This window comes from Onychostruthus taczanowskii, unplaced genomic scaffold (genome assembly GCF_017590055.1).
Source record: "Onychostruthus taczanowskii isolate IOZ18803 unplaced genomic scaffold, ASM1759005v1 scaffold81, whole genome shotgun sequence".
NCBI classification, from domain to species: domain Eukaryota; kingdom Metazoa; phylum Chordata; class Aves; order Passeriformes; family Passeridae; genus Onychostruthus; species Onychostruthus taczanowskii.
Genome location: NW_024506002.1, coordinates 2,443,324 through 2,469,773, shown reverse-complemented (window position 1 = coordinate 2,469,773; position 26,450 = coordinate 2,443,324). Strand labels below are relative to the sequence as shown.

Genomic DNA, 26,450 nt, shown 5'->3' with positions numbered 1-26,450 from the left:
GTGCAGAAACAAGGGCCTATGAAAAACCTATGAAAGGGCCAGAATATTGCAAGAAAATGCAATAGGTGTATACAGATTTCTTAAATGAGAATGAAAACAATTAATGTGTTGTTTGTAATCCTCTCCATAGAAGAAGGACTCCATGGAATTGTGAGCTGTACAGCTTGTGGGCAGCAGGTGAACCATTTTCAAAAGGATTCAATCTATAGACACCCTACACTAAAAGTGCTTATTTGTAAGGTATGTGGTAAACAGTTCTGTTTGGTTTTGTTTCAAAATGTCACATTCGTTGGTGTGGGTGGGATTTCTATGGGAGTAATTCTTGTTCATTAGTTGACAAAGTTTTCAGTCATTAACTGTTACAATTAAGGAAAATAAAAGGAGGAAAAAGAAGCAAATATACTGAGTTCATATTCCTTTTTTCTTATATCCCTGTTAAACTGGTGGTGGTTTCTTTGTTATTTACTTGTACAGCTTTAAGGGTATAATCTTAGTGAATTTTTAATGTAAAACGATCTGTCTGAAATTTCTGCCTACTCATAATGTATTTTAAGAACAGATTCAAGTCTGCATCTCCTGGTAGAGCATTCCATGCAAAACAGCACTGAAATAAGGATCAGAAAAGTAGCTTCAAAGCCATCTCTGTTTCTGCCAGCTTCTGGACTGTTTTAAGTTAGGACAGCTTTGCAATGCTGGTCTAATCCACAATCTGAGTCTTCAGCTGTGTGGCTTCCTGGTGGCTCCACACAGGCCCTGAGTTGGTGGCAGAGGGAAGAGGTGGGACAGGGCAGGAAGGAAATGTCCCTGCCTCCTGCTGTGGAGACCTCTGTCAGCTTTCAAAGAGCTGCACAGATCTCTCTTGCATATTTCTCTAGTGATGGAGATTTTGTAATTATAAGACATTGCTAAAGATAGAGATACAGTTCTGTGTTATAATGTACATGGAGCATTTCCCTGCTCTTCCTCCTCCTCCTCCCCACTTCCTCGTAAGTGTTACAGACTCAGCCATGCCCATCTAGGCTGGTTCTTCTCTGCATTCTGGCTTGTTTCTTTTACAAAAATCAGCTCACAAGGTGACCTTTTCCTACTTCCACTGGAGTCCCAGCTCGTGTTCCTGGCCTTGCCACATCCGTGTTCCTGCAGTGTGACCTGGGTCATTTTTGTAACCTGGTCAGGCTGTTGGGCTCAACAGCAGCTCTTGATTGGGAGCTCTGCTACCTGAATTACATCAAGGGTTGTTCCCCTTGATTTTCTCTGGTTTTACTGAATTGAACATGGCCTTATGTGATGTGAGAGCGAGGAATGGAAGCCCCTCATCTTTATTTCTGTGCCTAGTTCTGCCGTTATTTTTCTCCTACTTAGGTAAAAGTCCCAGACCTGAGAAAATGTTTTCCTTTGACTGTGAATGTTCCATCAAGTGTCTAAACATCAGATTTTACTGGGGTTTTGTTGACTTTGCTTGTTTGGATGGTTTAGTTGAACAGATGTACAAGTCTGTTCCAGATAATGGGGCATCATGATTGTCAATTCAGGTGATGAAGCCTCTTCTGCACTCTGAATTATATTAATAATGCCTGTTCAAAGCAGAGCTACAAGTCTGGGAGAACAGTAACAGCAGGAAAAAAAACGACACCAAACCTTCAAAATTTGGTGTCAGCAATTCAGCAGCTGAAGCCTTCAGTACTTCTACCTGAGTCATTTGTATTTTTTTTATTACTATTACCAAATTTTCAAATGAAGGTGCTTTGTTTGCACCTGGATATGAAATTCTTGAATGTTAACATCATGATAAATACTGAAGACTTTTTAATCTAAAGCCTTATGGCATGACATGGTAACATATGGAGCATCCAACTGAAAATTGTAATTCATGTGGGATTAATTGTGTCAGGGAGGATGTGGTGCTGATTTACCTAGGAAATAGATGGAAGAAAGATTCAGACTGGAGAGAAGTATTCAACTGATATTCTAAAATACGCAAATATGCAGCCATCAAACAAAAGCCTGTTTTAATTTTCAAGCAAACCTTGAGCCATCTAAATAAGTCATGGTTTGGGACCATGAAGGATGTTTTTTAGATTAAAACAAATGTAAAAGACTTGGAATGCTGAAGACCTTGCAGCTGCTGCTTTTGCTGGCTTGCTTCGAATGCACACTGAAATCTAATGAACTGCTGAAGCCCAGTTGAGATTTAATAAAGAGTTCCTTGTCCTCTCTCTTTCTTTACAGACTTGCTACAAATATTACATGAGTGATGACATCAGTCGTGATTCAGATGGGATGGATGAACAGTGTAGGTAAGTGTGCAAAAACTGCAATGTGTGCAAAATGGGAAAGTGTACAAAAACTGCAGTGTGTGCAAAAACTGCAATGTGTGCAAAATGGGAAAATGTACAAAAACTGAAGTAACACCCACAGCTCTACTGATTTGGGGGTCTTTTTTCTTGCTGTTGTGACAGTATTGACAAGACATGTACATAAGAGCTGAATCAACAATTATTTGTCAACAAGAAATACTGAACCTCAGGATTTTTTTAACTGTTTGTTTTAGTAATGAACAGGAAAACAATTTAAAAGAAATGTGAGAACAAACTCTTTAATATATATCACATTGCTAGTTAAATAACATGCCACCTTCCTAAAACCTTAAAGATGGGTCTAGAATCTGACATTCTTAACTTTGAGCTGGAGAAACTCAGTTCTCCAGATGCATTTCCCACTTTTTAAACACCAGGGAGCTTTTCTGTCCTTATGTCAAATATCTAAATGTGTAATTCAGTAAAAATTGTGCAGTCTGTGGTTTCCCTGAGCTTATTGTCCACCACTTTTCAGTCTTTGTGTACTGCAGTAGTAATATATGAGTTAAGGCTAGAAAGACTGAAGCTTATTAATTTTGCTGTCAAATAAATCACAGATTTTCAGAAGAAACAGGGAAAAAAAGATGTAATTAATTTTTTCTCTTTTAAGAAATCAGTGCTGAAATTCTGTTGGAAAATTACTGATCATTTCAGCTTTGTGAGGTGTTAATTTAAAACATGAATTTTCTGACTTTGCAATTCTCCAGTGAGCTTTTCAGTAACGGTTTCAAGTAACGGATATCTGTTCATCACCTGAATTTTTAAATATGTGAACTTAATAATGTATCGCCTTGTTGACGTGGAGACAAAACTCTTACCTTTCTCAATCTCATTGCAGGTGGTGTGCTGAAGGTGGAAATTTGATTTGCTGTGACTTTTGCCATAACGCCTTCTGTAAAAAGTGCATTTTGCGCAACCTGGGCCGAAAGGAGCTCTCGACTATCCTGGATGAAAATAACCAGTGGCACTGCTATGTTTGCCATCCAGAGCCTTTGTTGGACTTGGTCACTGCTTGTGATAGTGTCTTTGAAAATTTAGAACAGTTGCTTCAACAAAACAAAAAAAAGATGAAAGTTGAAAATGAAAAAAGTAAAATATATGACCACACAGTCAAGTTTTCTCCAAAGAAAAATAATGCAAACTGTAATGGGGAAGAAAAAAAATTAGATAATTCATATTCAGGTTCACTAACATATTCTTATAAAGCACTAATGGTGCCAAAAGACTTGCTTAAGAAAACAAAAAAACTGATTGAAACTACAACAAATCTGAATTCTAGCTTTGTAAGCTTTTTGAAAAATGCTGCAGAAAATGTAGAAATAAGCCCAACTGTGCAACTGTGCCAGCTGAAAGCTTTTAAATCTGTGCTGAGTGACATGAAAAAAGCTCATCTGTCACTAGAAGAAGGCCTGAACCTGGAGATTCAAGCACTGAATGTTAAAATCAAAGATAAAAATACCAAAGAGAAAAAGCCAGAGGCTAGATCAGAAAAAAATGAGGTGAAAAAAGATGAAGGAAAGGAACATGTGGCATTAAAAGAGGATGACACCACACAGACACGGAAAAAAGTCGTGTCGGAGCGGCCTGACAATGAGCCCATGGATCAAAGTGTTCCCTCAGTGGAACAGACAGATAACAAGGCACCTCCTGGGGAGGAGAAGAAGTCTGGCAGAAATGAAGAACCACAGTATGAGCCCAATAGCACAGAGGCTTTAGACATGGATATCGTGTCCATCCCCTCATCCGTTCCTGAAGATATATTTGAGACTCTGGAATCTGCTATGGAGATTCAGATGCCGTCAGATGAGCAGGACAGTGGGAACGCAGCAGCAGATCATGAGACTCCAAATTCAAATACAAAAGTGAACACTCCTGTGAAAGATACCAAAGGTGGTACCAAGCTAAAATCGTCGGCTAAAGGAACAAAAGAGCTCATTGTAAAATTGACTCCTGTTTCCCTTTCTGAGTCCACAGTTAAAGGTGAAGGTCAAGACAGCAGCCTAGAAAAGGAGTGTAAAGATGTTGATGCATCTAAAGATGTTGATGCATCTAAAGATGTTGATGCATCTAAAGATGCTGATGCATCTAAAGATGTTGATGACTCTAAAGACGTTGATGCATCTCAACCTGGGGCAGCAAACTCTGATTCTGGAAAACAAAACCACAGTGCTGGCAGCGAGCTCTCCACAGAGAACGACGCTGCGCCCATGGAGGACTCGGATCTCCGGAGGTCGCCCCGTGTCAAGACCACCCCTCTGAGGCGCCCCACGGACATCAGCCCCCTGACATCCAACTCAGAAGAGGACAGCAATGACACGAGCAATGAAAAACAGAAGGGGAAAGCATCCAAGCAACCCAGGAGGAAAAACGATACAAGAAATACTTCTGACAGTGCTGCTGATGGTCCCAGTCCCAACAAACTTTCCAAATCCAAAAAGCCATATGACTTAGATCACAGCTCGGACTCTGATGAGGTGCCAGTTGTCCTTAAAGAAGCAGGAATGATGAGTCGCAGCTCCTCGGACAGTGAGAGCAACAGTGAAGCACCAGCAAAGAATCAAAAGACTTCAGATTTTCAAAAGAGTCAACCAGTGAAGGATGAAAATGGGAAACGAAAAAGGAAGAGTTCCAGTTCTGGTTCAGATTTAGATGCTAAAACAGGCAAATCAGCTAAAAATGCTGCTGCTGCTAAAAAGAAACGACAAAACTACTCTGATTCTTCAAACTATGATTCTGAGTTGGAAAAAGAGATACAAATGTTGAGTAAAATTGAGGCTGCAAAGAAATCGAAGAAAAAATTCTCAAGAAAAGATGATAGTTATGATTCCTCTGATGAAGAGCAGAGGAAAAAAGTAAGCAGTAAGAGAAAGGTAAATCTGAAGAAGAAGAGAGGTAAATCTGAAGAAGACGATGATGATGGTGAGAAGTCTTCTCCAGAGAAGGAAATTAATCACTCTTCTAAAGATAAAAAAACAGGTAAGAGGTCAGCTGCTAAGGACAAGAAAAGCAGAGACTCAAAAGAAAAATCTGCAAAGGGAAAATGTGATGAGTCATCTGATGCTGAGAAGTCTTCACTGGAAAAAGAGGAGAGTCCTGAAGTTAAGAAGAAGGATTTGAAAAAGAAAAAGGCACAGGATGATTCTTCTTCTGAGAGTACTGAGAAATCGGCAAAGAAAGAGCACAAGTTGGAATCTTCAAAAGACAGACTCAAGAACAAAAAAGGATCAGAAAGCAAAGCAAAGAAATCTGAAAAATTGAAAAAGAAAGGTTTCAAGAAAGAACAAGATGATTCCTCTTCTGATCTTGATAAGTCATCTCCAGAGAAAGGAAGTAGCAATTCTTCTGAAAATGACAAAATTAAAAAGGAACCCGTGTTTACAGAAAAGAGAAAATTGAGAGAGAGAGTAGCTAAAAGAGTACACATTGATTTATCCTCTGATACTGAGAAATCTCCCCAAAAAGAGGAGAGTTCTGATGATGATGCCGTGCGGCGTAAGAAACGAACTGAAACGAAAGAAAAGAGGAAAATAAGCCACAAAAAGAAGATTTCCAAGAAAGAACAGAATGACTCATCCTCTTCTGATGAGGAGTCTTACGAAGACACTAAGAAAAAGGTTAAAAGAGGATCAGTAAAAGAAAGTAAAAAGAGCAACTTAAAAAAGAAAGTGGCAAAAAAGAAGGTGGTTGTCACTTCCTCTTCCCAGTCTGATAAGGAGGAAAATGATGATCAGAATTCCACAGGCGATGGAAGCAGCGACGAGCAGAAGATCAGGCCCGTGACTGAAAGCTTGATGCTGTCTGCTGACGCAGGATTTTGTCAGTCATCAGGTGTGCAAAAGTTGTTCATTTGGGTGACATTTAATAATCTAGAAGCAAAAAACCCTCATCAGTTGGTAATTATACATTTAAGTGTTTGCAGCCTGGCGGGTTTTCTGATACGGATTCGGAAGCACATGTTGTAAAGTTCCCTTCCAGCCAAACTATCCTGTGGCTGTGAGATTCCACAATTTCAGTTTGTGCAGCTTGTGCCTTGAGGAAAAAAATGAAGTCATTGTAAATGAAGGTGCTTTGGAAACTCCAGCCAGTATTTACAACAGGTACAGCCTTGGAGTCCAGCTTTCCAAAGCCTGGCCCTTGCCTCACCTGCCCAGGGACTATGTAGCAGAAACTGGTTGGAAGGAGTAGATAATGTGACCTCACATTTATCACCTCCTGTCTGTGCACTGGATGTGATGCTGGAGACCTGTGGCATTGTAATATACATTTAAAAATGAAATAAATTATTTTTATGCCTCTCAAGAGCCATGTAGGCTTAGACCAGCTACTTAGAAATCTGCCATTGTTTTCATATGTTGTGTCTGTGTGCAGATAATACTGGGGATTGTAGGGCTTTTCTGCGAGTGCTGCCTTATCAGTGTTTTCCCCAGTGATGTCACTGCTGGGGGAGATTGCAGATAATTCATGGTTTGCATAGTAATGAGTTGGTTTTTCGCAATGGTCACTGCCACAGCCATTAAAACTCTCGTGTAGACAGGTAATTGATGGCACTCAGTGACAGTTTTCAGCAGCACCGGACCATCAGTGAAAAATGCCTTAAAAATGGAGTTGCTCATGTACAGTTCATGGACTTGTATTAAAATGGCCCAAGAGGAGAAAGGTTTTAATTTATCAGAAGGTGTCTGAAGTACTGGGAGCTGTTTCACTGGCAGGTCACAATGGAAAGATTGGATCATTATTGGAGAGATGGATAGCAGGGTACAAACTGAACAAGGTTGTGGTGTGGCATGATTGACAGGAGAGTTAGACAGGAGAGAGAGAAGTGGTGTGGTTTAGATTGGAGACAGAATGCTGAAAATGGGGTGTGTGAATTTCTGTCTGCACATCATCTCACGGGCAGTTTTGGGGGGGCTGAGCCCAAATGGGGGGGCTGAGCCCAAATGATGTGTGCCCAAAGGATGAGAGGCAGTGGATACAGCATTTATCAAGGAAAACTGATACAGATACTGGAGTATTCTTCCACTGAGCATGGTCAAAGCTTGTGACTGGTTGCCCTCTTGAACTTCAGAATCTTTGTCCTTGGAAATGCTCAAAACTTGTCTGGCCAAGACCCTGAGGTAACTGACCTGACTTTGGAGTTAGCTTTGCTTTGAGACAAAAGTTGGAGTAGAGTTAGAGTTGATGTTGGAGTAGAGCATGTCCAGATGTCTCTTTCAGCTTTAGTTATCATTTGAGTCTGTGAAATTCTGCCTATGTTAGTGTATTTTCAGAGGAGAAGAATGTGGCCTTTGTCTGCAGTTTGCTTTTGGTTAATAGGTGAATTAATAAAACAGTCTGATCTGTGTCTGAATAAGCTGTGTATTGTAGATTGATCATAGAATGAGGCTTAGGATCTGGTTTAACCAACAGGATACTTTTACTTCTCTACATGAGGGACTTTCTGTGATCACCTTGGAGTGTGCCCCTTGCAGGCTAGTTTTAGTCTAATCCTCCAGTCCCCACAGATAGAAAATAAACAGAAATTATGAATGAGGGAATCTCAGCTCATTGGGATTGCAAGGGTTCTTTCCCTTAATTTCACTACCTAGCAGATTTGTCTGACTTGCATGCAAGATAAAAAAGAGAGAAAAGCAAGAGGAGAGGTCTGAGAATGTGATAGAAGCAATCCAGATTTCTCAGTCCAGCCAGGAGAGTGCAGAGGAGCTCCAGGGCAGGATTCACACTGTGCTGTTCCTCCTCTGCCACGTGTCCCATACTGTTGGCCTTGATGTCCTTTGTACATGAGACAGTGCCATGTAGTGCAGCTGAGTTTGGATATTTGCAGTAAGGATAGCATGTGGAATTCTCAAAATAAAACTCTTTACACACACTCATAGTGTTGAAAGCAAAAATAGGAAGGGTTGGTGTTCTCTGGTACTTCCCTCCTGGCAGCAGGGCAACCCACGGGCTTGGGATGCAGCTCTGTCCTGTGCTTGTTGTGCCTTTTTTTCAGTTTGCACAAACTCACTCGTGGAGCTTCTGACAGAGCAAAGAACTTCTTAGGAAACTTATTTCTGATTCCTGAATAGAGTATTTAGTCTCTTATGTTTTGGTGTAAAATCCTAAATTCACTGTGTGTAATTAGGAACGAGTTGCAAGTTGTGTGTAGTAGTGAGCAAAACTGAAGAAACAAGATTTATTTTGATTTGTCAAGACAGGTAACAGGTAGAAAAGTGGTATCACCAAGCTGTTTTAAAATGGTGATTGTTGATGGAGATGCAGTTCATATGTTTTGCTGTTTGTTGCGCTGTCAAGTATTGTTTATTGTTGTATTTACACACATTAAGTGTTTGCTATTGGGCTTTTTTTTTCAGGAGATGAGGGAGATGCTCTATCAAGGACTATCCCAATGGAGGAGGAGGAAGATGATGATGATGACGACCCTGAGAATAGGTATGATACCCTCCGTAAGGACTTAAAAACGATTAGAGCACAGCCTAGGTGTGGGCGTGAGCCGGCGCAACGGAGGAGCAAGCAGGTGGTAAAAAGCACGGCTGCCTGCCCGGTAAAGACTCGCTCACGGGCCTCCTGCAAGTGTGAACACGGGGCCAGAAAACAGAGGCCCAGAGCCAGGAATGCAAAGCAAACGTTTAGAAGTGGTAGAGCCAGGTGTGCAAAGCAAATGTTTAGAAGTGGTAGCTGACACGCCTGGCCGGGGGGTGTTCCCACAGCACTGCAGTGCTGTCCCACTGGGGTTCCGGGTGCACGTGGGAGGGTGGTGACAGGGGTCTTGCAGGCAGCTCAAAAGCTGCTGCTGCTAAATGTGATTTTCAGCTAGTTGTGGGGAGTAGAAGGGGACCGTTTGCATCTGTGCAGTATGCAGTGCTACAGTATTTTCAGAATTAATTTGGTTATTACTGTTGCTTAATATGCTTTTTTAATTGAAATGCCTTTTCTCAATAAAGAGAAAGCACAAATGTTGGGGAAACCATATTAGATATTTTCAGCTGTTAATTTAACTGAGTTTAAATCCACTAATAAGTACCTGAAGTGACTAATGTGAGTTAAGGCCATGATTCTACAAGCACTGTGCATAGGCTCAATTGGTATCAAAGAGACTAATTACATATTTTAAGTCTTTGCATAGATATTTTCAGAATTGTGGCTTATATGTATTGCCTCAGTTTGGAATTTAATAAAAAAGAATCACTGTAAGATACAGTTAGCTAAGACATGTCATATTTTACCAGTACCATTGTAGCTATCAAAATGAGCCTGGCTAGAAATGTAAAGCTTAATTTCCTAAATGCCCAACATGAAGTGTCACTCAACTCCGAGCCACAGGTTCTTTTTGGAAGTTACTGTAGTTAGACTGAAGAGCTGCTCAACAATTTTTTACACAGTGTTTCAGAAACTGATTTTTTTGTTGTTGTTTTGGCCATGTAGCATGTGTGGGACCAGTTGCTGGTAGAGTCTTTTTCTGCTTCTGAGCCTTACTAGTTTAGAATATGGAATCCTTGTTTCACAGAGTTGTACGTTTTGATATGTGGCTGAAGTACATTTTAAAAATACTGTATTATATCCTTTACAGACCTCAGTTTGGCATCAAAATGCTGCTGCTGAATTAGTTCTTGTGTGTTTTCACATCAAATTTAACCCAGTTATCCGGCTCTTTAAAGAAAGATGCTTTTTAGGGACTTGACAGCACAGGGTCATAAGCAGAACGTGTAAACTTTGGTATAACAAGATTTTTTAAAATCATGTTTTAATTTCAGTCCTGTTTTAATTCTTTTTTTTTTCTTTTTTTTCTTTTTTTTTTTTTTTTTTTTTTTTTTTTTTTTTTTTTTTTTTAATTGTTGTTGTGAGTTTCTGGTTGATAACTAAACCAATACACTTTTGTCAGAAGTTCAGTTTTTGCTGCTCAAACATTTCTGACAAAACTCAGTCATGATTTAGTTTAAGAGCTATATTGGGAAATAAATGAACCTAATTGATAACAAACAGTAATATAAATTCGGGCTCTAAAAATCAGTTTCTGTACTTTGTTTTGAAGCTGCCTCTTTGTTAAGTTTTTATTTAGGGGACCTTCTGAACATCTATTTATGAGATGGAGAGGTATTTTGTCAATAAACAGTGTTGTCAACCTTCAGACATGTTAACTGGTGATGCAGTCTGACTTACCTTCATCATGTGTTGTACTTGGCACCAAAATCAGAGCTATCAACTGTAAAAAGATGGAACAAATTTTGAGGAGTTAAAAACTTGTTCTTCTGTTTACTCAACACAAAGTGTTTAAGTAGTTTACCTACTGATTCAGAGAAGTTGCCTATTTTCTTCCAGGCCAAAGAGGGTACCTAGTACCTGCTGGGTGTTTGTAGTGTGGGAACTCTCCTGTTTGCAAGTCTCTAGTTTAGATGTTCTGTTATTTGCATACCTGGAGATGTGCATGACATGAATATTAATAGCCTTGAAATCATCTTTTTGCCGAAATGCAATATCCAAGTGGGTCATACTATGCTATACAGTGCTGTATGCTTTCATCTTCTGTTGTGTAACTATTATTGATCCTTCTGATCTTTTAAATGGTACTGTTTGATATGTTTGCAGCAGTTCTGTTTATTAAGAAGTTAATAGTGTATTAAATGCAGAATGCCTTTAAGTATTTGATGGTTACAATAAATTTTTGTAAAACGTTTTCTTGTCCAAGCATTTAATTTAATCCAACTCTGACAGCTTGAAAATCAGCCTCTTCCAACAAAGACAGCACAGTATTTAGAACAAGGTGTTTGGCAGTTTTCACTCATTTTTTTTATGACATTTCATCCAAATGTTAATGTCTTAAAATATATTTTAAAGGGTTCTGAATTTTCTAGTAGTATCCTGAAGGCCCATTTAAGCCAGTAGTGCTCTAGCTGGAATTCTGGTGGCTTTTATTAGCCACATCCCCCCATCCTCCCCCACCCAAGGGTTTGTTTTGGGCAACCTTCTTTCTACATATAATTAGTAGGTATTTATGAACACTAAGTGTGAGTTGATGTAATCTAATTGGTAATAAAACATCACAATCTTGAACTAAAATTTACAATCATGGCTTTTTAAGGAGAAAGATTTTGAGAGTGGTAGCATTATCTCACCAAGATTTTGAACAATCTCGTTGTATTGGCACTGTAAAATTCTTGAACAAGAATGGTGCAAATTACCATGGGGGCTTAATTCCACACCATGAGAGGCTGCACTTGCTGTTCCAGCTCTGCTGCAAAGTCTGAAGGAGCTTTTAAAGTAGTCCTGCAGTGTAACCAAGCAACCCCTGGGTAATTTCCAGTCTGTCTCTTGTGAAAACTCTTTTCTTTTAGCACGACTTAAAAATCTATAGCAGTCAATTCGTTGTTTAGAAATGTGTTCTGCTGGGGCTGTTCTTACAAATGGGAAATATCTTTAAATCCCCATTGATACAAAACTGTGCATATGTGCTATTATTTTATCCTAGAGTTGGTTTTGTGTGTCCTGGTTGAGGCTGCAGCCCCATTCTGTGAGGCACTGGCTAAATGTGTGCTGGGAGAGTACCCTTCATACAAATGTCACCATAAGTTCAGATAAGATGGAGTGGGGCAACATGACATGCTCAAGGTCACAGCAGATCAGTGCAGGAATGAGTAAAATAGAGGGATTTTAAAATATTATTTTATTTTTTACTTTATTTTTTTACTGCCTGAAACCCTGTGCTGAAGGTCATATGGCTCTCTGTGCCTCTTAATTAAATCCATTGCTGGTGCTCAACTGTTACATCTGAATGGCCAAGAATCTTTTATGTCCTTGACCTGAGTAAATATTACAGTCCCTTATGATTTCCATGGTTTTCTCTGGAAGAATATGAGTGAGGGAATTTTCACACCATCATAGCTTGTTTTTCTTGCTGCTATTAATGCAAATACTAAAATGTTAAAGTACCATGTGAAGTTTCTTAGCTGAGAAACCTGGTGACTTTAAATGGATTATATCATAAGTAGAAATATGATGTGTTATCCTGGTCAACATCTATTGTGGTTTAATTTAAACCGAGCTTCCAGAGTCCCGTACTCAATTTATAATAATTCATGTAAACCATTTGTTACATCAGTCGTTTGTCAACATGCAGTTACAAGGCCTAATCTCTTTGGGTCTAATGTTGCTTACACTTAGCATTCCTATCAGATATGTAGTTAATTAAAAATGGGTATCTTTTAAATTTTAAACATTTTAATAACATCTCAATTTTTGGCCTAAATTCTTACCAGTAAATGCATTGAAGAAAATGCAGATTTTCTCACTAACAAACAGTCTCATCTTAATTTGGTTGCAAGTGGTGAAGTCTTTATTCTAGATAAAAAACAGGACTTATTTTCTATCATAGCAATAACTTCTTAATCAGTATTATTATAAACAATTAGAAACTGATCAGTTTACCCAGTCTGGTTGTTGGTTATGCTGGTCATTAATAGGAAAATGAGAGCATTGTCTCTTTGTGGATGGTAGATTGTGTGCATGGTCTTTTTAGGTGTTAGATGCATTTGCTGTTTCCTATAGCTGTTAAAAAAATAGATACTTCATTAAAGAAAATTTAAAATGAAGGTTTTGTTTTGCTAAGAACCAAAGTCAGCCTTTTTTAGGTGACTTGTGTAGAGGTAAGTATTGCCATCCACAAGCTGTGTTGACTTTGCTAATGCACTTGCCAAAAAAAGGCAAAGGCAGAACTTCCAGGATTCAATTTCCATTTTTTTTAAAAATCTTTTCGATTTTTCCTCTTCCAAAACTCTGGGTTTTTATTAAACAAGAAGAATAGCCAGACCACTGTTCTCTGCATTTTCTGGAGTAGGAGTCAAGGTTAATAATTTATGTTAAAAGCTGTTAAAGGGAAGCCAGCCTGTGACATTCCAAGCAGTTTCATTTTGAAGAAAAAATTCTGACCATTAAGAGACTATAAGAAATATAGTCTGAATTTCTTTATGAGGAGCTGTTTATATCTGCTGCTGTTACACATGCTGTGCTGGGTCTTAAAAAAAATCAGCAAAGAACCAGACCCTACATCCCTTTTCCAAATATCCTCTGGGAGGACCTAGTGCAAAAAGCATTTGGAAGAGGATGTTACTTATCTGTGGACTTTAGTAAGTTTTCTTTGGGCTCATGCTGTGATTTCTTGATAGATGTGGAATTAAAGTTCTCCAAGGGTACTGCTTGGTAAAGTTTTAATCAGCTTTTTCTTCTCAAGAGTGAGGGGGAGGGAGTGTTTTGGATGCTGATGGATGGTCTGACTCACTGAACAAATTGAAATGTTTATTAAACTATTTTGCTTCCATCTTTTAATAATAACTGAATATAAATTTGTGTGAGAGTGTTTTTAAAAACTACACTATTGCTCAAAAATTAGAGAATACTTTGTGGAGTGTCAGGAAAGATAGCTTGGGAAGAGTCCCTTTGAAAAATGGTTATGTTTTAGAGACACATTGCAGGCTAGAAAATTAAATACTGATTGTTAAAAGCCCATTTTATAGTGTTCCATGGAAGCAACAACTCAGTTTTCTGTTCTATAAGAAGTTTGGCTTAAGAGATCCCTGTTTCTTTGCTATTCCCAAGTGGAGGCTGGATTGTGGTTCAGTTCCATGGCTTTTGAGCTGTTATTTTGATTGGTGTGAGACTTCCCCATCCTGAACTATGTACACACAGCATGCATTAATTCTCCCAAAAAGCAAGACAGATGAGGTTTCACCTAGAAAACACATATTTCATTTTAAATGGATGAATTAAAACTGTAGTATTCCTGATATTTATATGAGGAAGACCTGGCTTATTTTTTTTTCCCCTGGAACTTCAAGTCCACTATTTTCCTTTTTGGCATACCTGCCTTGGATAGACTCAGAAGATTTTTGTGTTGCAAATGCCTGTAAAGAAATAATTTTTCCATAGTCACTTGTGCATTAGCTGGAAACTTCTGCAGTGAAACCATGGGAAGCTGAGTGGACAGTTTGTGGAGCAGGAAATAAATGATGATTTTTATCTGAAATTCAGGTCCTGTAGTGTTGGTCAGACTTTTTGGGTGTAAACACAGAAGGGTTATTACAAGAGCTGCTGGAAGGCAAGTGCTTGTAGTTAGTTATCCAGATAGACCATGAATAAAATTAAATCTCTTTAAGTCTGTGCATTTTATAACCATTTAAAGTCTGCTGTAAAGCAGGAGACTTCTCTTTTTAAGAAGCTTTATACAAACCTGCTTTCTAAAAGCAAGTCAACACGTTACATTAATTGAGATTTTTGCTGATAGGTCCTGTCTTGCCACAATGACTTCTAATCACATGTCTTTTTTTTGTTCAGCTTTCAGCCCTTTTTTTGAAGTTCTGAATGGTGTAGGATTACACTTGTCATTCATAGATTTACTTGAACAATGGAATAAATAGTGTTTTCTGTTTTACTTCAAAGAATTGCCAAGAAAATGCTTTTAGAAGAAATCAAAGCCAATCTTTCCTCTGATGAGGATACGTCTTCAGATGAGCAGCCGGAGGAAGGAAAGAAGAAACCTGCAAAGCAAACTGAAAACACAGGAGATGATGGTAAGCACCAAAAAGCATCTGGGAAAAGGTGGTGCTGTGGCACCTATCATGATTTCAGGGGTCACTTTGGAAAATGCTGATTGTTAAAGTTTTTCAGCAAAAATATTACTGATTTTGATATGTAGTTGCCACATAGAGACCAATGTATGTGGTCATGAGGAGTATCATCTGTTTTAGTCTTCTGTATCTTATTTTTTTGTTATAGTTCTGGGTTTTGTAAGCAATTAAGAAGTCCTAGGGGTTTGTGAGGGGTTATTATCTATATAGAACAGTAAGTCCTGCATGTGCACAGGAGAGATTTGGCTAACGCAGCCATTGGAACAGGCATTCCAAGCATTCAGGCAGTGGGAAATACTGAACAGTGGAGGAAACTGGTATGTTGTTGCTTGTAATTCCCTGGAAAAGCACTGGATTTAGCCTAAATTAATTCAGATTTTAATTCTTGTAAGATAAGAAAGTGACTGGTATGCATGTGGTACTGACTCTTTTGTGTGACAGGAGAGAAGGAAAAGGAAGACAAGAAGTGTGAAAAGGAAGAACCTAATTCTGAGTCAGATTCAGAGGAGGAAGAAACATCCAAGAAGCCCAGATACAGACACAGACTGCTGAGGCAGAAGCTCACTGTGAGTGATGGGGAGTCTGGAGAAGAAAAGAAGGTGGTGAAACCAAAAGACAAAAAAGAAGGGGGGAAGCGCAGAAATAGAAGGAAAGGTACATAATCCACGTCTTTTTTTTTTGGTCATAAAAAATGCCTGCTTCTGTAAAATAAATACAAAGCTTGTCAGAATGGAGATCCTAACCTTTGTGATATTAAAATCCCTGTCTAAACTTCCTTGTGTATGAAATCTAGCATTCCCTTATCTTTGTTTGATAAATAGTTTTATTTGAAATGTCAAATACAAGTGCAGCTCTCTCCACTTGCTGTATCCTCTGAATTAGATTAATCCTGTGGAACCTTAGAATATCCATTCTGAACAGCAGAGGCAAGGCCAGGGTGTCTGAATTTGGGAAAATCAGTCTTGTTCTTGATGTAATTTCTCTCTTGGAGTGGCAGTAGTGCCTGAGGAGTGTGTCCATGCTGGAATTGCAGTGCAGCAGGCTGGAGCTGAGCACCAGATGGCACTGTGAAATGAGCCTGGGCTGGCCCTTCGTTGTTGCAGGCAGGAACAAAGAACTTGTGGGTGTTTCCTGGCCAGGAAAGGTGCACTGGGCTTCCCTGATCTGTGTTGCACTAATGCCAGCCAGCTTTTGTGGTCTTCCACAGAATAGAAGATGCAATGTGGTTTGTTTAGCATTTTCCTCCATGAAAACTCTCATTTTTATCTGTTTGCATATTCATGTTTTTCCTCCCTTACAGGATTAAAACTCTACCTACAGCATTTCATGCAGGAAGAATAATTGTAAATTACTTATGAATTACTGTGCAAGTAAGAGGCAGCTTAGTTAGGGTTCTTCAGTGCAAACCTTTGAAGTTGACTGCCCTCAAACACAACAATATATTTGATTTCAGTTTGCCCTTTTTAGCCCTATGTTATTAATGTTACCACTCCCCATGTTTGTAGAACAACTCATGTTTTAAGCCTTGTCATTGATAAAACAATTAAACTTTCCACTGTGTTCAAGGTCAGGCTGAAATTCAAGGTGTTAAATACCACGCTGGTGTCTTCAATACCTAAAAATGCCAGGGATAGCTCTCAAGGTGGCTGGGAGAGTCTTGCTAAAGCTGCTCTTTTAGGTGTATTTTTAATTGCTTTTTGAGGCAGTTTTGAGCTTGCACTACCTGAAGAAATGCCAAGCCACAAATGTAGTGATGCAATTTCTATTTTGTGTGTAAATAAGAGCCCTTTTCTTGAAGTATGGTTATAAAATGACATGTAAAGCATTTGAAGCAAAAACTTCTGTTTAACTAAAAATCACCTTTGGTTTCTGAAGTTCCATATTGTTCCTCACGGTTCTTCATCATTTAATGCTCTCTTCCATTTGCTCCTAAAATAAACATAGATGTTCATGCCTAAGGACCTCAAGGCTTGTGGCACAATAAGCCACAGGACTCAGCTAGTGCTTAAATTTTAACCTTTTAAATTTTAACCTTTAAATGCCTAAGGACCTCAAGGCTTGTGGCACAATAAGCCACACACCAGGACTCAGCTAGTGCTTAAATTTAACCTTTTAAATTTTAACCTTTTCTTATCTGTGCCCATTTTATCTTATAAATGTGGGTCCCATGTTGTCTAACATGAACCCTGGCAGTGTTTGTTCTCTGAAGCAGTTTGTTGTGCAGTGAGGAGCTGCTGGCTTTGCAGTGAACTCACCATGAAATAAATGCTGCTGTCTTTTCCAGTGAGCAGTGATGACTCCAATGACTCTGAGTTCCACGAGTCTGCAGTGAGTGAGGAGGTCAGTGAGTCTGAGGATGACCAAAGGCCAAGGACAAGGTATGAACAGAACTGAGCTGTGATTACCCTGTGTTTGTTTTGGGTTTTAATAGTACAGTTTGTGCAGGGAGATGGTAAAAATTAAAACACTTTGGAGCAGTTCTTAAAACCCTTTGTGATGTCTGTCTGTAGGAATTACAGAATATTAATTTATTTTGCAGCAAATGTGGGAGTTTTGAATTTGTACCACAGTAGGGGATGCACAACAATTTGATGAGCCAGTACAAAAAAAAATCAACAAAAAATGGACATTTTAATGCCAAATACATCACTGTCAACTGGTGGATTGCAGTATAAAACTAATGCTTTATAGTTCTGAGATTCTGATGGGTTTTCTCATTGCTCTGTGTATCCAGTGGGCTGAGCAGGAAGGAATTTAGAAGTCAGCCCTAACTGCACAAATGGAGGTCATATCTTATTAATTAATTACTACTCCTCCTTGACCATTGTTTTTCAGTGAGGTAGAGGATTATTATGGTTAATCAGTAATATTGCCTTTTTGCTTTTTAAATAGATCTGCCAAAAAAGCTGAGGCAGAGGAAAACCAGCGCAGCTACAAACAGAAAAAGAAACGAAGGAGGATAAAGGTTCAGGAGGATTCATCAAGTGAAAATGAGAATAAGGTGCTGTGTCATGTCTTGGAGTAATAAACAGGGAGTTCCTGTCTACTGCCAGCTGCTGAGGGTATCTCAGACACCTCTGCACAAAATACAGTAAAAAATTAAAGCTGTTCTCAGTGTCAGTTCAGGCTAAAATTTGTAAAAAGCCACCGTTGTGGAGGTAAAACATTATGTTTGAACTAAAACTTTTCCTATCTGGATCTTGATAAAATGCATGATACTGAAGCAAATGGAATTTTTAATCTTAATGTAGATGAGACAAATTGCAGATTAAGGCTTTGGTAGTGTTGGGGTTTCTTTTTGTGTGTGGTGTAAGTAGGGGCTGATCTGATTTAGCACCAGTATAACAGGAAAAACAGTGCTTTATTAATAATAAGTAGCTCTTATCAAATGATAACAGTGCCCTCAGTACTGCCTTTGCACAGCTGGGCTTATCTTTAATATCTGAGAATACATTACAGTTAAGGTGGCACTTCTTTTGTCAGACTTTTAAAAAAGGCATTTTTTCTTATTACCTGAACGTCACCTGTGTGTGTAAGAATTTCTGGGAGCTTGTCTAAGAAAGAAGGGGTTTATGATCTCTGCCATAGTTTTCTTGCTAATGTGTATTTCACTTAATTTCTAATAGAGTAACTCTGAGAATGAGGACAATGATGACTCAAAATCTCCTGGAAAAGGCAGGAAGAAGATCAGGAAAATTATTAAAGATGATAAGCTTAGAACAGAAACACAAAATGCACTTAAAGAAGAAGAAGAAAGAAGAAAACGTATAGCAGAGAGAGAACGGGAGAGAGAGAAATTGAGAGAGGTATGGTCTGGTTTCTGAGTAAGTTTCTGTGCAGTTGAATTCCTGATGATGTTTAAGATGGTAAATTTAAACCTCAGTGTAATTCAACCAGTGATTTTTGAAAACCACTTACATGGAGTCTTATGAGCCCCAGGTTTTGTCTGCAGTTTCCTGCAGGTTGACCTTGGTAAGTTTTATTTGACTGCTGTGACCTTAGAAAGTTGTTTCAGCTCCCTGCTGCCTACACTTCAGTGCCAAAGTAAGTTGTGATGCATTAAAAGTTTCTCTTCAGTAAATAAATGATTACTTCCAGTTCTGGTAAATCTGAAGTGTCTCAAGTGCTGGGTGTTACTCCTGTGAGAACATTCCTCTGATGCCCTGTTTCTGTCTGCAGGTGATAGAGATTGAGGATGCCTCACCTCTAAAATGTCCCATCACAACCAAGCTGGTTTTAGATGAAGATGAAGAAACCAAAGAACCCTTAGTGCAGGTTCACAGGAGTATAGTGACCAGACTGAAACCACACCAAGTAGATGGTAAGGAAAGAGTTTAAAGGAAAAAAAAGAATTTTTTTTCCCTCCAGGGGCACAGTACCTTATGCAGACTGAATTAGAATAATAAAAACTCCTTCACTGGCAAAACCAGATTGTGTCTTCTCATCTCCCTGTCCTCAAGATGAGGCAGTCTGCATCCTCACAGGAATATATTCCAGCCCAGTAGCCACATCTTCAATGAAGCTGGGAATATAATCAAGTTCAAGATAAAGATCATCCCACATACACCCCACTGGACAGAAGTGAATCAATAATTATCCTGACAGCTGCTTTCCTAGGAGTTATCATGATCTCACTGATCACAGCTGTCTCTTACTGGGTGAACTTGAATAAAATTAATACTTAATCAGAAAACTTTCAATCATCTTCTTCAGGTGTTCAGTTCATGTGGGATTGCTGCTGTGAATCTGTAAAAAAAACCAAGACATCTCCTGGCTCTGGCTGCATTCTTGCTCACTGTATGGGCCTGGGAAAAACATTACAGGTAAGAAACAAAATTTATTTCCAAGTGCTTTGTAGTTCTCATGCAACTCAGAACAAGAAAATAAATAGAGCTGGCAGGAGAGAGGCTCCAGGAACCTGTTTCTAAGGTTTTCTGTGGAATAATCTTAAGCAGGTTATGTTTTTTCTGTCTTCATTAATTTTTTTTCCCTGAAATGATTTATTTTCTTGACTGTTTTAAAATTAATTTGTTGTTGCTGAAGTACAAGTTTATCAGATTTGGTTGGTTTTTATTTTTAATGCCAGACCTAGTGTGTAAAGTCAGGTGCTGGTGTGTTTGTGGGGGTTTTTTGAGTGGCACAGAGCTGAGGATGATCAGAGAACTGAGGTCACTCATGGTATGAGCAGTTCAGGCAAACCCAGGCTGAGCTGTGGTTGGGGCTGGTGCACAGCAGGATTTTATCTCCAGCATATCTGAAAATTTGCTTTGTTTAGGGAAGTGGGGGTGGCAGACACAGTATTTTGACAGTCTACAATTCTACAGATCATTTCAAAAATCACCTTTGAAAGGTGTATTTTTACAGACTTGATCCTAGCTTAGCTGGTGTGGTTCTTGAGGAGTTAATCACACCTTTTAGTGGAGATTTGCAATGCTTTGCAGAACTGTTGTGTAGGGGGCTTTTTCCACCTACACTTTACACACCATATAGTCTTGATGAAATACCTACAGCAGAAGGTATTTTTATAGTGATCCAGATGTGGCAGTAATTTTGGCTGTAACTTCTTGATAATCAAAGAAAGCCATAGTTAGAAACATATATCAGTATAAATGACTTTGAAGGCTGGTGTGTGAAGCTGAGGTGGTTGTTTTTCCCATGTGTCCATCTGCCAGTCACTGCTGTGCTCTGTGATTTTTGCCATTTGTTGTTTTGCTCCTGAAAGAGCTGAACCAGCCCTGAGTTCTGGCAGACTTTGCCAACTGCAGGGCAGGATGTCAGTAGAGACCAGGGAAATCAGGGAACTGGGGGCTTGCTGGCCAGGACTGTGGGCATGAGACTTCCTGGGTGGTTTTCTCTTACGCAGAACCCCCAGTAAATCCTTTCGTTTTAAAAGCACTTTGCTGCCCAGCGTTCCAAGCACAGCCATGCAGTTTACAATCCCTCTCTCAAATCAGAGTTGCTAGATACCAAGATTTGATGCAGAAAGAGCTTCATGCTGTTGCACAGCCAAGTGCAGTGGGAGAGCTGGAGCTGCCATGGCATCACTGACTCTCTCCTCCAGTCCTGTTTTGTTCGCTGCTGCTCAAAACAGGCAGCCCAGCAGAAGCACTGAGTGACACCACAAGGTTTTGGGTTTTTCCCAGCCTGAAGGAGGTTTTGTCATCCTCAACACACAGCCAGGCTGGCTGCAGGGTGAATCCTTGGAAAACACTGCCATAGCCTGCTGCAGAGCTCTGCTGAATTTCGCTTGAAATACTTTGAAAAAAAGTGTGAGAAACTGCTTTAAGACTGAAGTTCACTTTGAAGAAACTTAACTGTGAATTTATTTTGTGTTTGGGATGAATGTTGGGAGAAAGCTTAAAAACGACCTGATGGAAGTGTTTAATTTATGAAAATGGCTGATGAAATGTAAAGGTATCAGCAATTCAGGAGTATCTCAGTATGTGAGGGATGTGTGCAGCCATGGAACACAGAGTAAGGAGTATATGAACTCCAAATACACCTGTATGAAAATTTAACCAGAAATTCTATTTGTTTAACCAAAAGTATATTTAAACAAGGCTGTTGTTGGTAATTCAATTACATAATTGAATAGATAGCATTTATCTTTCTTTCAGGTGTTTATTTGGTGTTCTGCTTGTTTTTTCTCTTGCAGGTAGTAAGTTTTCTCCACACAGTCTTGCTGTGTGACAAACTGGACTTTCGGACAGGTCTGGTTGTGTGTCCACTCAACACTGCCTTGAACTGGCTGAATGAGTTTGAAAAATGGCAAGAAGGTTTAGAAGACGAGGAGAAACTAGAGGTAAGAGGCTTAAAAAGAGTTCTTAATGAAATAATGGGATGATTTGCAAAATTGAGAAGCTCCACCACTTAAAGACTAAGAAATGTGCTTTAACTACGTGAAAAATCTCCTGGCCTTAATACATGAGAAGTATTAAAAATTAGACCACTATTGAATATTTTAAAAGGAATTAAAGGGGTTTTTTTCCCCTTTGGAAGGTCTATGAGCTGGCAACTGTGAAGAGGCCTCAGGAGAGGAGCTACATGCTGCAGCACTGGCAGGATGAGGGAGGCGTGATGATCATTGGCTACGAGATGTATCGAAACCTGGCACAAGGCAGGAATGTGAAGAGTAGAAAACTTAAAGAAATATTTAATAAAGCTTTAGTCGACCCAGGTAAGCGAAAATTTATACAGCTTGTATAGTTTGGGCTTCAAGGTTTATGAAGATGAGCAAAGAAAATAAATAGTGTTGGTAAGATTGGTCAGATTTTCTTTGTGGCTTTTGCTGAGTTACAGAAATTTGTTCAGAATCTCCCCCATCTGCTTTTGTAAATTGATTTCTGTAATGGTCTTTTCTGTTAAATCAAATGCAAGGAATACATTATAGAAACTTCTCCTGTTAAGTGTTTTTATTTGCTGGCTTTGCTTCCTTTGCAAAGTGATTGGAGGGGTTTGTTGAGGACCCAAGGCTGTTTTAATCTGCTAATTTGTTACAATCACAAGCTGTTTTGTCCTTGATGGAAATTTACCACTAAGGGGACAACTGCACATGAAAATAGTAGACAATGTACCTTAGAAGTGTGAAAAAAACAAGTGTTAATCAAGTGCTAATTAAGGGAATACAGATAAAGCAGTTAATTATTTTTTCAGTCTTGGGAAACAGATGTCTGGTTTGAGCTGAGCTGAACTTAGCAAACTTAGGTCAACATGTATGGAAGCACTTGAAAGTATTCCAAGTTGATATAACTGATTTCTCAAGTGGTCCCCAAAAAGGACTAAAAGTGTTAGGATTAGGAAGGTTCACCAAAATAGCAAAATTTCCCTACAAATTCTGAACTGGCAACTGATCCTAAAACAATTTAGAGTTATGCAGAATGTCTTAAAAACTGGTTTTAAAAGTTTTTATAACTTTTCTGTACTGTTGATATTTCTCCTTGAGAATGCAGGTGTGGAAGGCAGAGTAAGTGGAGCTGGGTTTTCTTTTTCTTTTTAATTATCTGACTGGACTGTCATACAATGGGTGTGGAGTCAGGGAAGCTCCAGTGCATCAGCTGGTGAACTATTTTAACTATTTTTGTTGGTATATAATGTGTTGATTCCACACATTTTTTAAGCAGTGAAGGAAATGCACTTCTTGCCAATGGATTTTTGACTCCTCCTACCAAAGCTGTAGTTATTAAGAACAAAAAAACTCCAACAATAAGCCAAAAAAGAGGGGTGAACCCTGTTCTGTCAGTGCTCTTTTGTACCTGATTTTCTCAGGATATTGCATTTATTGGGAATATTGTCAAGGAAGTGAAAGCTAAGGGAGAAAAGCTGTGAATTGCTGTCTCAAAGTACTGGTGACCGGACAGTAATTCTGTATTTAGTGCGCCTTGTTCTGGTGCAGTGATGAAATAAAATGTTCTACAATAATTAATTTTTGTGGGGTTTTTTCCCTGGTGGAAAATGTAAGGGAGGACAAACATAAGGGTTGTTACCATGTGTCTTTGCAGCAGCATTGTCCCTTCATGGATTTATGTTTGTGTAAGCCCAAAAATACTGGTCTGTGGGATGTTAGGAGGAGACAGTGGCTGGTGTAACCTTCCCTGTCCCATCCCATGGTTTTTACATCCTGCTGTGCTCCTGTTCTCATTCCAGAGCTCCTCAGACGCTGGGGCAGAGCAGTGTTTGGGCTTTGCTCATGGCTTTGTGTACTTCAATTCAGTTGGAAGCTGCAGCACATTGACCCTTAGAGATTTTGGATAATTCCACATGAGCATGGAGCCTCCTGTTCTCTTCTCTTCTAGGACTGGTTGATAGAGTGCAATCAGACCATTGGGAAAGCCAGCCTTGTAATTAACTCCTTAATTATTTTTGTAGCATCGTGGAAACTTCAAGGTTGGAAAAGACCTCCAAGGTGGGGTGCAGACCCACCATACCCACTAAACTGTGCCATGGGCTTCCATGTCTGCTCATTTTTTGAACACTTTAGGGGTGATGACTCCACCACCTCCCTGGGCAGTTCCTTCTATGCTTAACCACTCTTTCAGTGAAGAAATTTTCCTAATGTCCAGCCTGAACCTCTCCTGGCACAACTTGAGGGCGTTTCATGCTGCCTCATCCATTTCTCTATTTTAACTAATTGCAGGGAGACAGAAGTGTCAGTGTGTTGTTAGCCATTAATTTTTGGAGCCATTTGGATTGGCTAAGTGTGCATTGCAAGATTCTCATTTGTTTCTTGCTCTTCTGGTGGCTCAGCACGGACAGTTGCAGAGAAAACCATGTGCTATTCTGCTGGGACTGGAAATAGGGAAACCTTGGCCTCTGGGAGCACTTCCCATTCAAAAAGCTCCAAATTTGGGATTTGAGTGCTGATTTAATGAAATGTGTCTGGTGAATACTGCTGGGGTAGGATACTGTACAGGAGAAGCTTGTGTTGCACTGTCAAGGCGAGCAGAGGGGGAAGGTTTAGCCAAAGTTTATGGGTGGAGAAGTGATTTCATTAATTAACCAGCTCAGCTATGTGGAAGAATGGCAGGATTTTACACACATGCAGGGTTTCCAGGCTGCCTTGTACCACTGCTGAAGGGCTGTTATTGATCACTATTGTGCTCTGCTTGAAGAACTTCAGTCACTTTATTTTTTTTTAAACTTGTTGCTACTAACAACAATTCTGGTACTGTTTGACTTGAAGACTTCTCTTTAACTGGCAGTGGTATAAAGTTCTTGTAGACTTCAGAGGAGCAGGAACACTGTGTGTGTATATATATATATATATATATCTATCTTTTATGTATTTCAATATATTAACATGTGCAGGTACAGTAAGAAGGGTGAGAAGATGAAGACTTTGAGGAAAGATTGCATAAGTAGAGCTTTTTAGCCTAGGAAAGAAAACAACTAAACTGACAAATTTTCCACCTTTTAAGAGCTGGTTAATGAAAGGAGTGTTGTCAGTTGGTTTTGACATGATCAGGAGAAAGGAAAGGGCAGAATTTATTCAGATTTGTAGCAAATTGGGTGTTACTGCACAGTGTTTTAGCAAGAGAGAGGCTGTGGAGTTTCCCCACTTCTGTCAGGTCTGCCCCTTTCTCATAACCCTAATCTCAGATGGAGAAAATTATCTAAATGATCCCCTGAGGTCCCTTTAAGCTTTACATTCCTTTATCATATTTTGAGGAATGTTCTGTCCATAATGATTTGCATTTGTGTTTTGGAAGAGCAAGGGAAAAACCCCCCAAATGGATGAAAATCCCTGCTGCTGAACTGTAGCCAAGATGTTAGTTCATGATAGCAGTGCTGCATTGCTGCCAAACAAACCATGAATAATTGTACTGAGATAGATGGGGTTTTTTCTCATTGTTACTGTCATTCACTTACTCCAAACAGCAGGTTTTGAGGTGGTTTTTTAACTGAATTTCTTTAACTTCATGTGAATGAATCTCAGTTTTTAATGAAATGAGGACTAGAGAAAGGATCTGTCACTGCTGGAGATGGTTACTTAAAGGAAGGCTTTGTTTGTAGCCACTCAGTGGTTTTCATTCTGTCAAAACTGGGAAGGTACAAAAGTTATTAAATAATATAGGGAAATGTTTCTGTGGCAGGTGGGAAATTCAGAAATACATTGGCTTGGACAAGCCTGAGTGCATCTGGAATCTGTATGTGGATTTTCATAATTGTCTTCTAGACTTGTTTCAAAAGTTTGGGGGTTGTTTTGTTTGGGTTTTTTGCTTGAAAAGAAATATCTTCTTGATTTCTTTCCCTTCACATGTAAGATTCAAATCACTTTTAAATCACCTTAAAATGGCATGATTAATGTGACTGGCACGGGTGTGTGTAGTCAGAGGTGTAATCAATTCTCTGCTGTGGATCACTGCCCTAGAATTAATTTTATTCTTTAGAAGGCAGTTTGAATTTAGTCTGAGACAAAATATTCTCAGTAAATTATAAAAGATTAAACTGTCCTTGCTGACAAATCCTCCTTTGCTCCTCAAATATTGGCCTTTTTAGTGCTGAATTGCTGAACCCAACTGGTGGCTTTTCTCCAAAGTGCAGCAAATTGTCATGAGCTGCTCTCAGAGTTGAGAGTGCTGGAACTGAGGTCAGGTTTAGAGCTGGTAAAACATTTATTCTGAGATACTGCTTGGATCCTAGAATATCTTTTACTTCATTTTCAAGGAAAGAAATTCCAGAAATTGCCCTAAGTCTGAAAACAATTAAGAGTGAGTCTGTTCTGCCAAGTTGGATATTATTTATCTTATTATTAGAGTTGCTTTGCATACTGTGGGAATGTGTTGTGGTTTTGACATTCCTTGTGCAGCTCACTTAAACCAGACTGATATTTTATCTCCTGGAAGAAAACTGAGGACATTCCTGAGGTGACTTTCAGCTGCAAGGTGGCAATTCACTTGTCTGTAATTCAGATCAAGTCTGGTTGTGTTTTATATTTTCTAAGACTTCTGATTGCACTCTGTTCCCGTAGTGTTATTCTTGC

The 26,450-nt window shown here is 39.2% G+C and overlaps 1 protein-coding gene across 5 annotated transcripts in view; it reads left to right on the top strand.

Moving 5' to 3' along the window:
• The window catches only part of ATRX (ATRX chromatin remodeler), a 67,782-nt gene that overhangs the window by 20,664 nt on the left and 20,668 nt on the right, over positions 1-26,450 (top strand). For 4 of the 5 annotated variants that reach the window (XM_041424395.1, XM_041424394.1, XM_041424393.1 and 1 more), the window contains 13 exons: positions 131-240; positions 2,230-2,297; positions 3,196-6,185; positions 8,708-8,786; positions 14,784-14,914; positions 15,413-15,625; positions 17,256-17,349; positions 17,864-17,972; positions 18,598-18,777; positions 19,151-19,292; positions 19,685-19,794; positions 21,627-21,773; positions 21,971-22,148. In XM_041424395.1, the coding sequence (XP_041280329.1) occupies positions 131-240; positions 2,230-2,297; positions 3,196-6,185; positions 8,708-8,786; positions 14,784-14,914; positions 15,413-15,625; positions 17,256-17,349; positions 17,864-17,972; positions 18,598-18,777; positions 19,151-19,292; positions 19,685-19,794; positions 21,627-21,773; positions 21,971-22,148 (4,551 nt within the window). The remainder of the gene's footprint in view (positions 1-130; positions 241-2,229; positions 2,298-3,195; positions 6,186-8,707; positions 8,787-14,783; positions 14,915-15,412; positions 15,626-17,255; positions 17,350-17,863; positions 17,973-18,597; positions 18,778-19,150; positions 19,293-19,684; positions 19,795-21,626; positions 21,774-21,970; positions 22,149-26,450) is intronic. The other variant, XM_041424392.1, reaches the window with a different exon arrangement.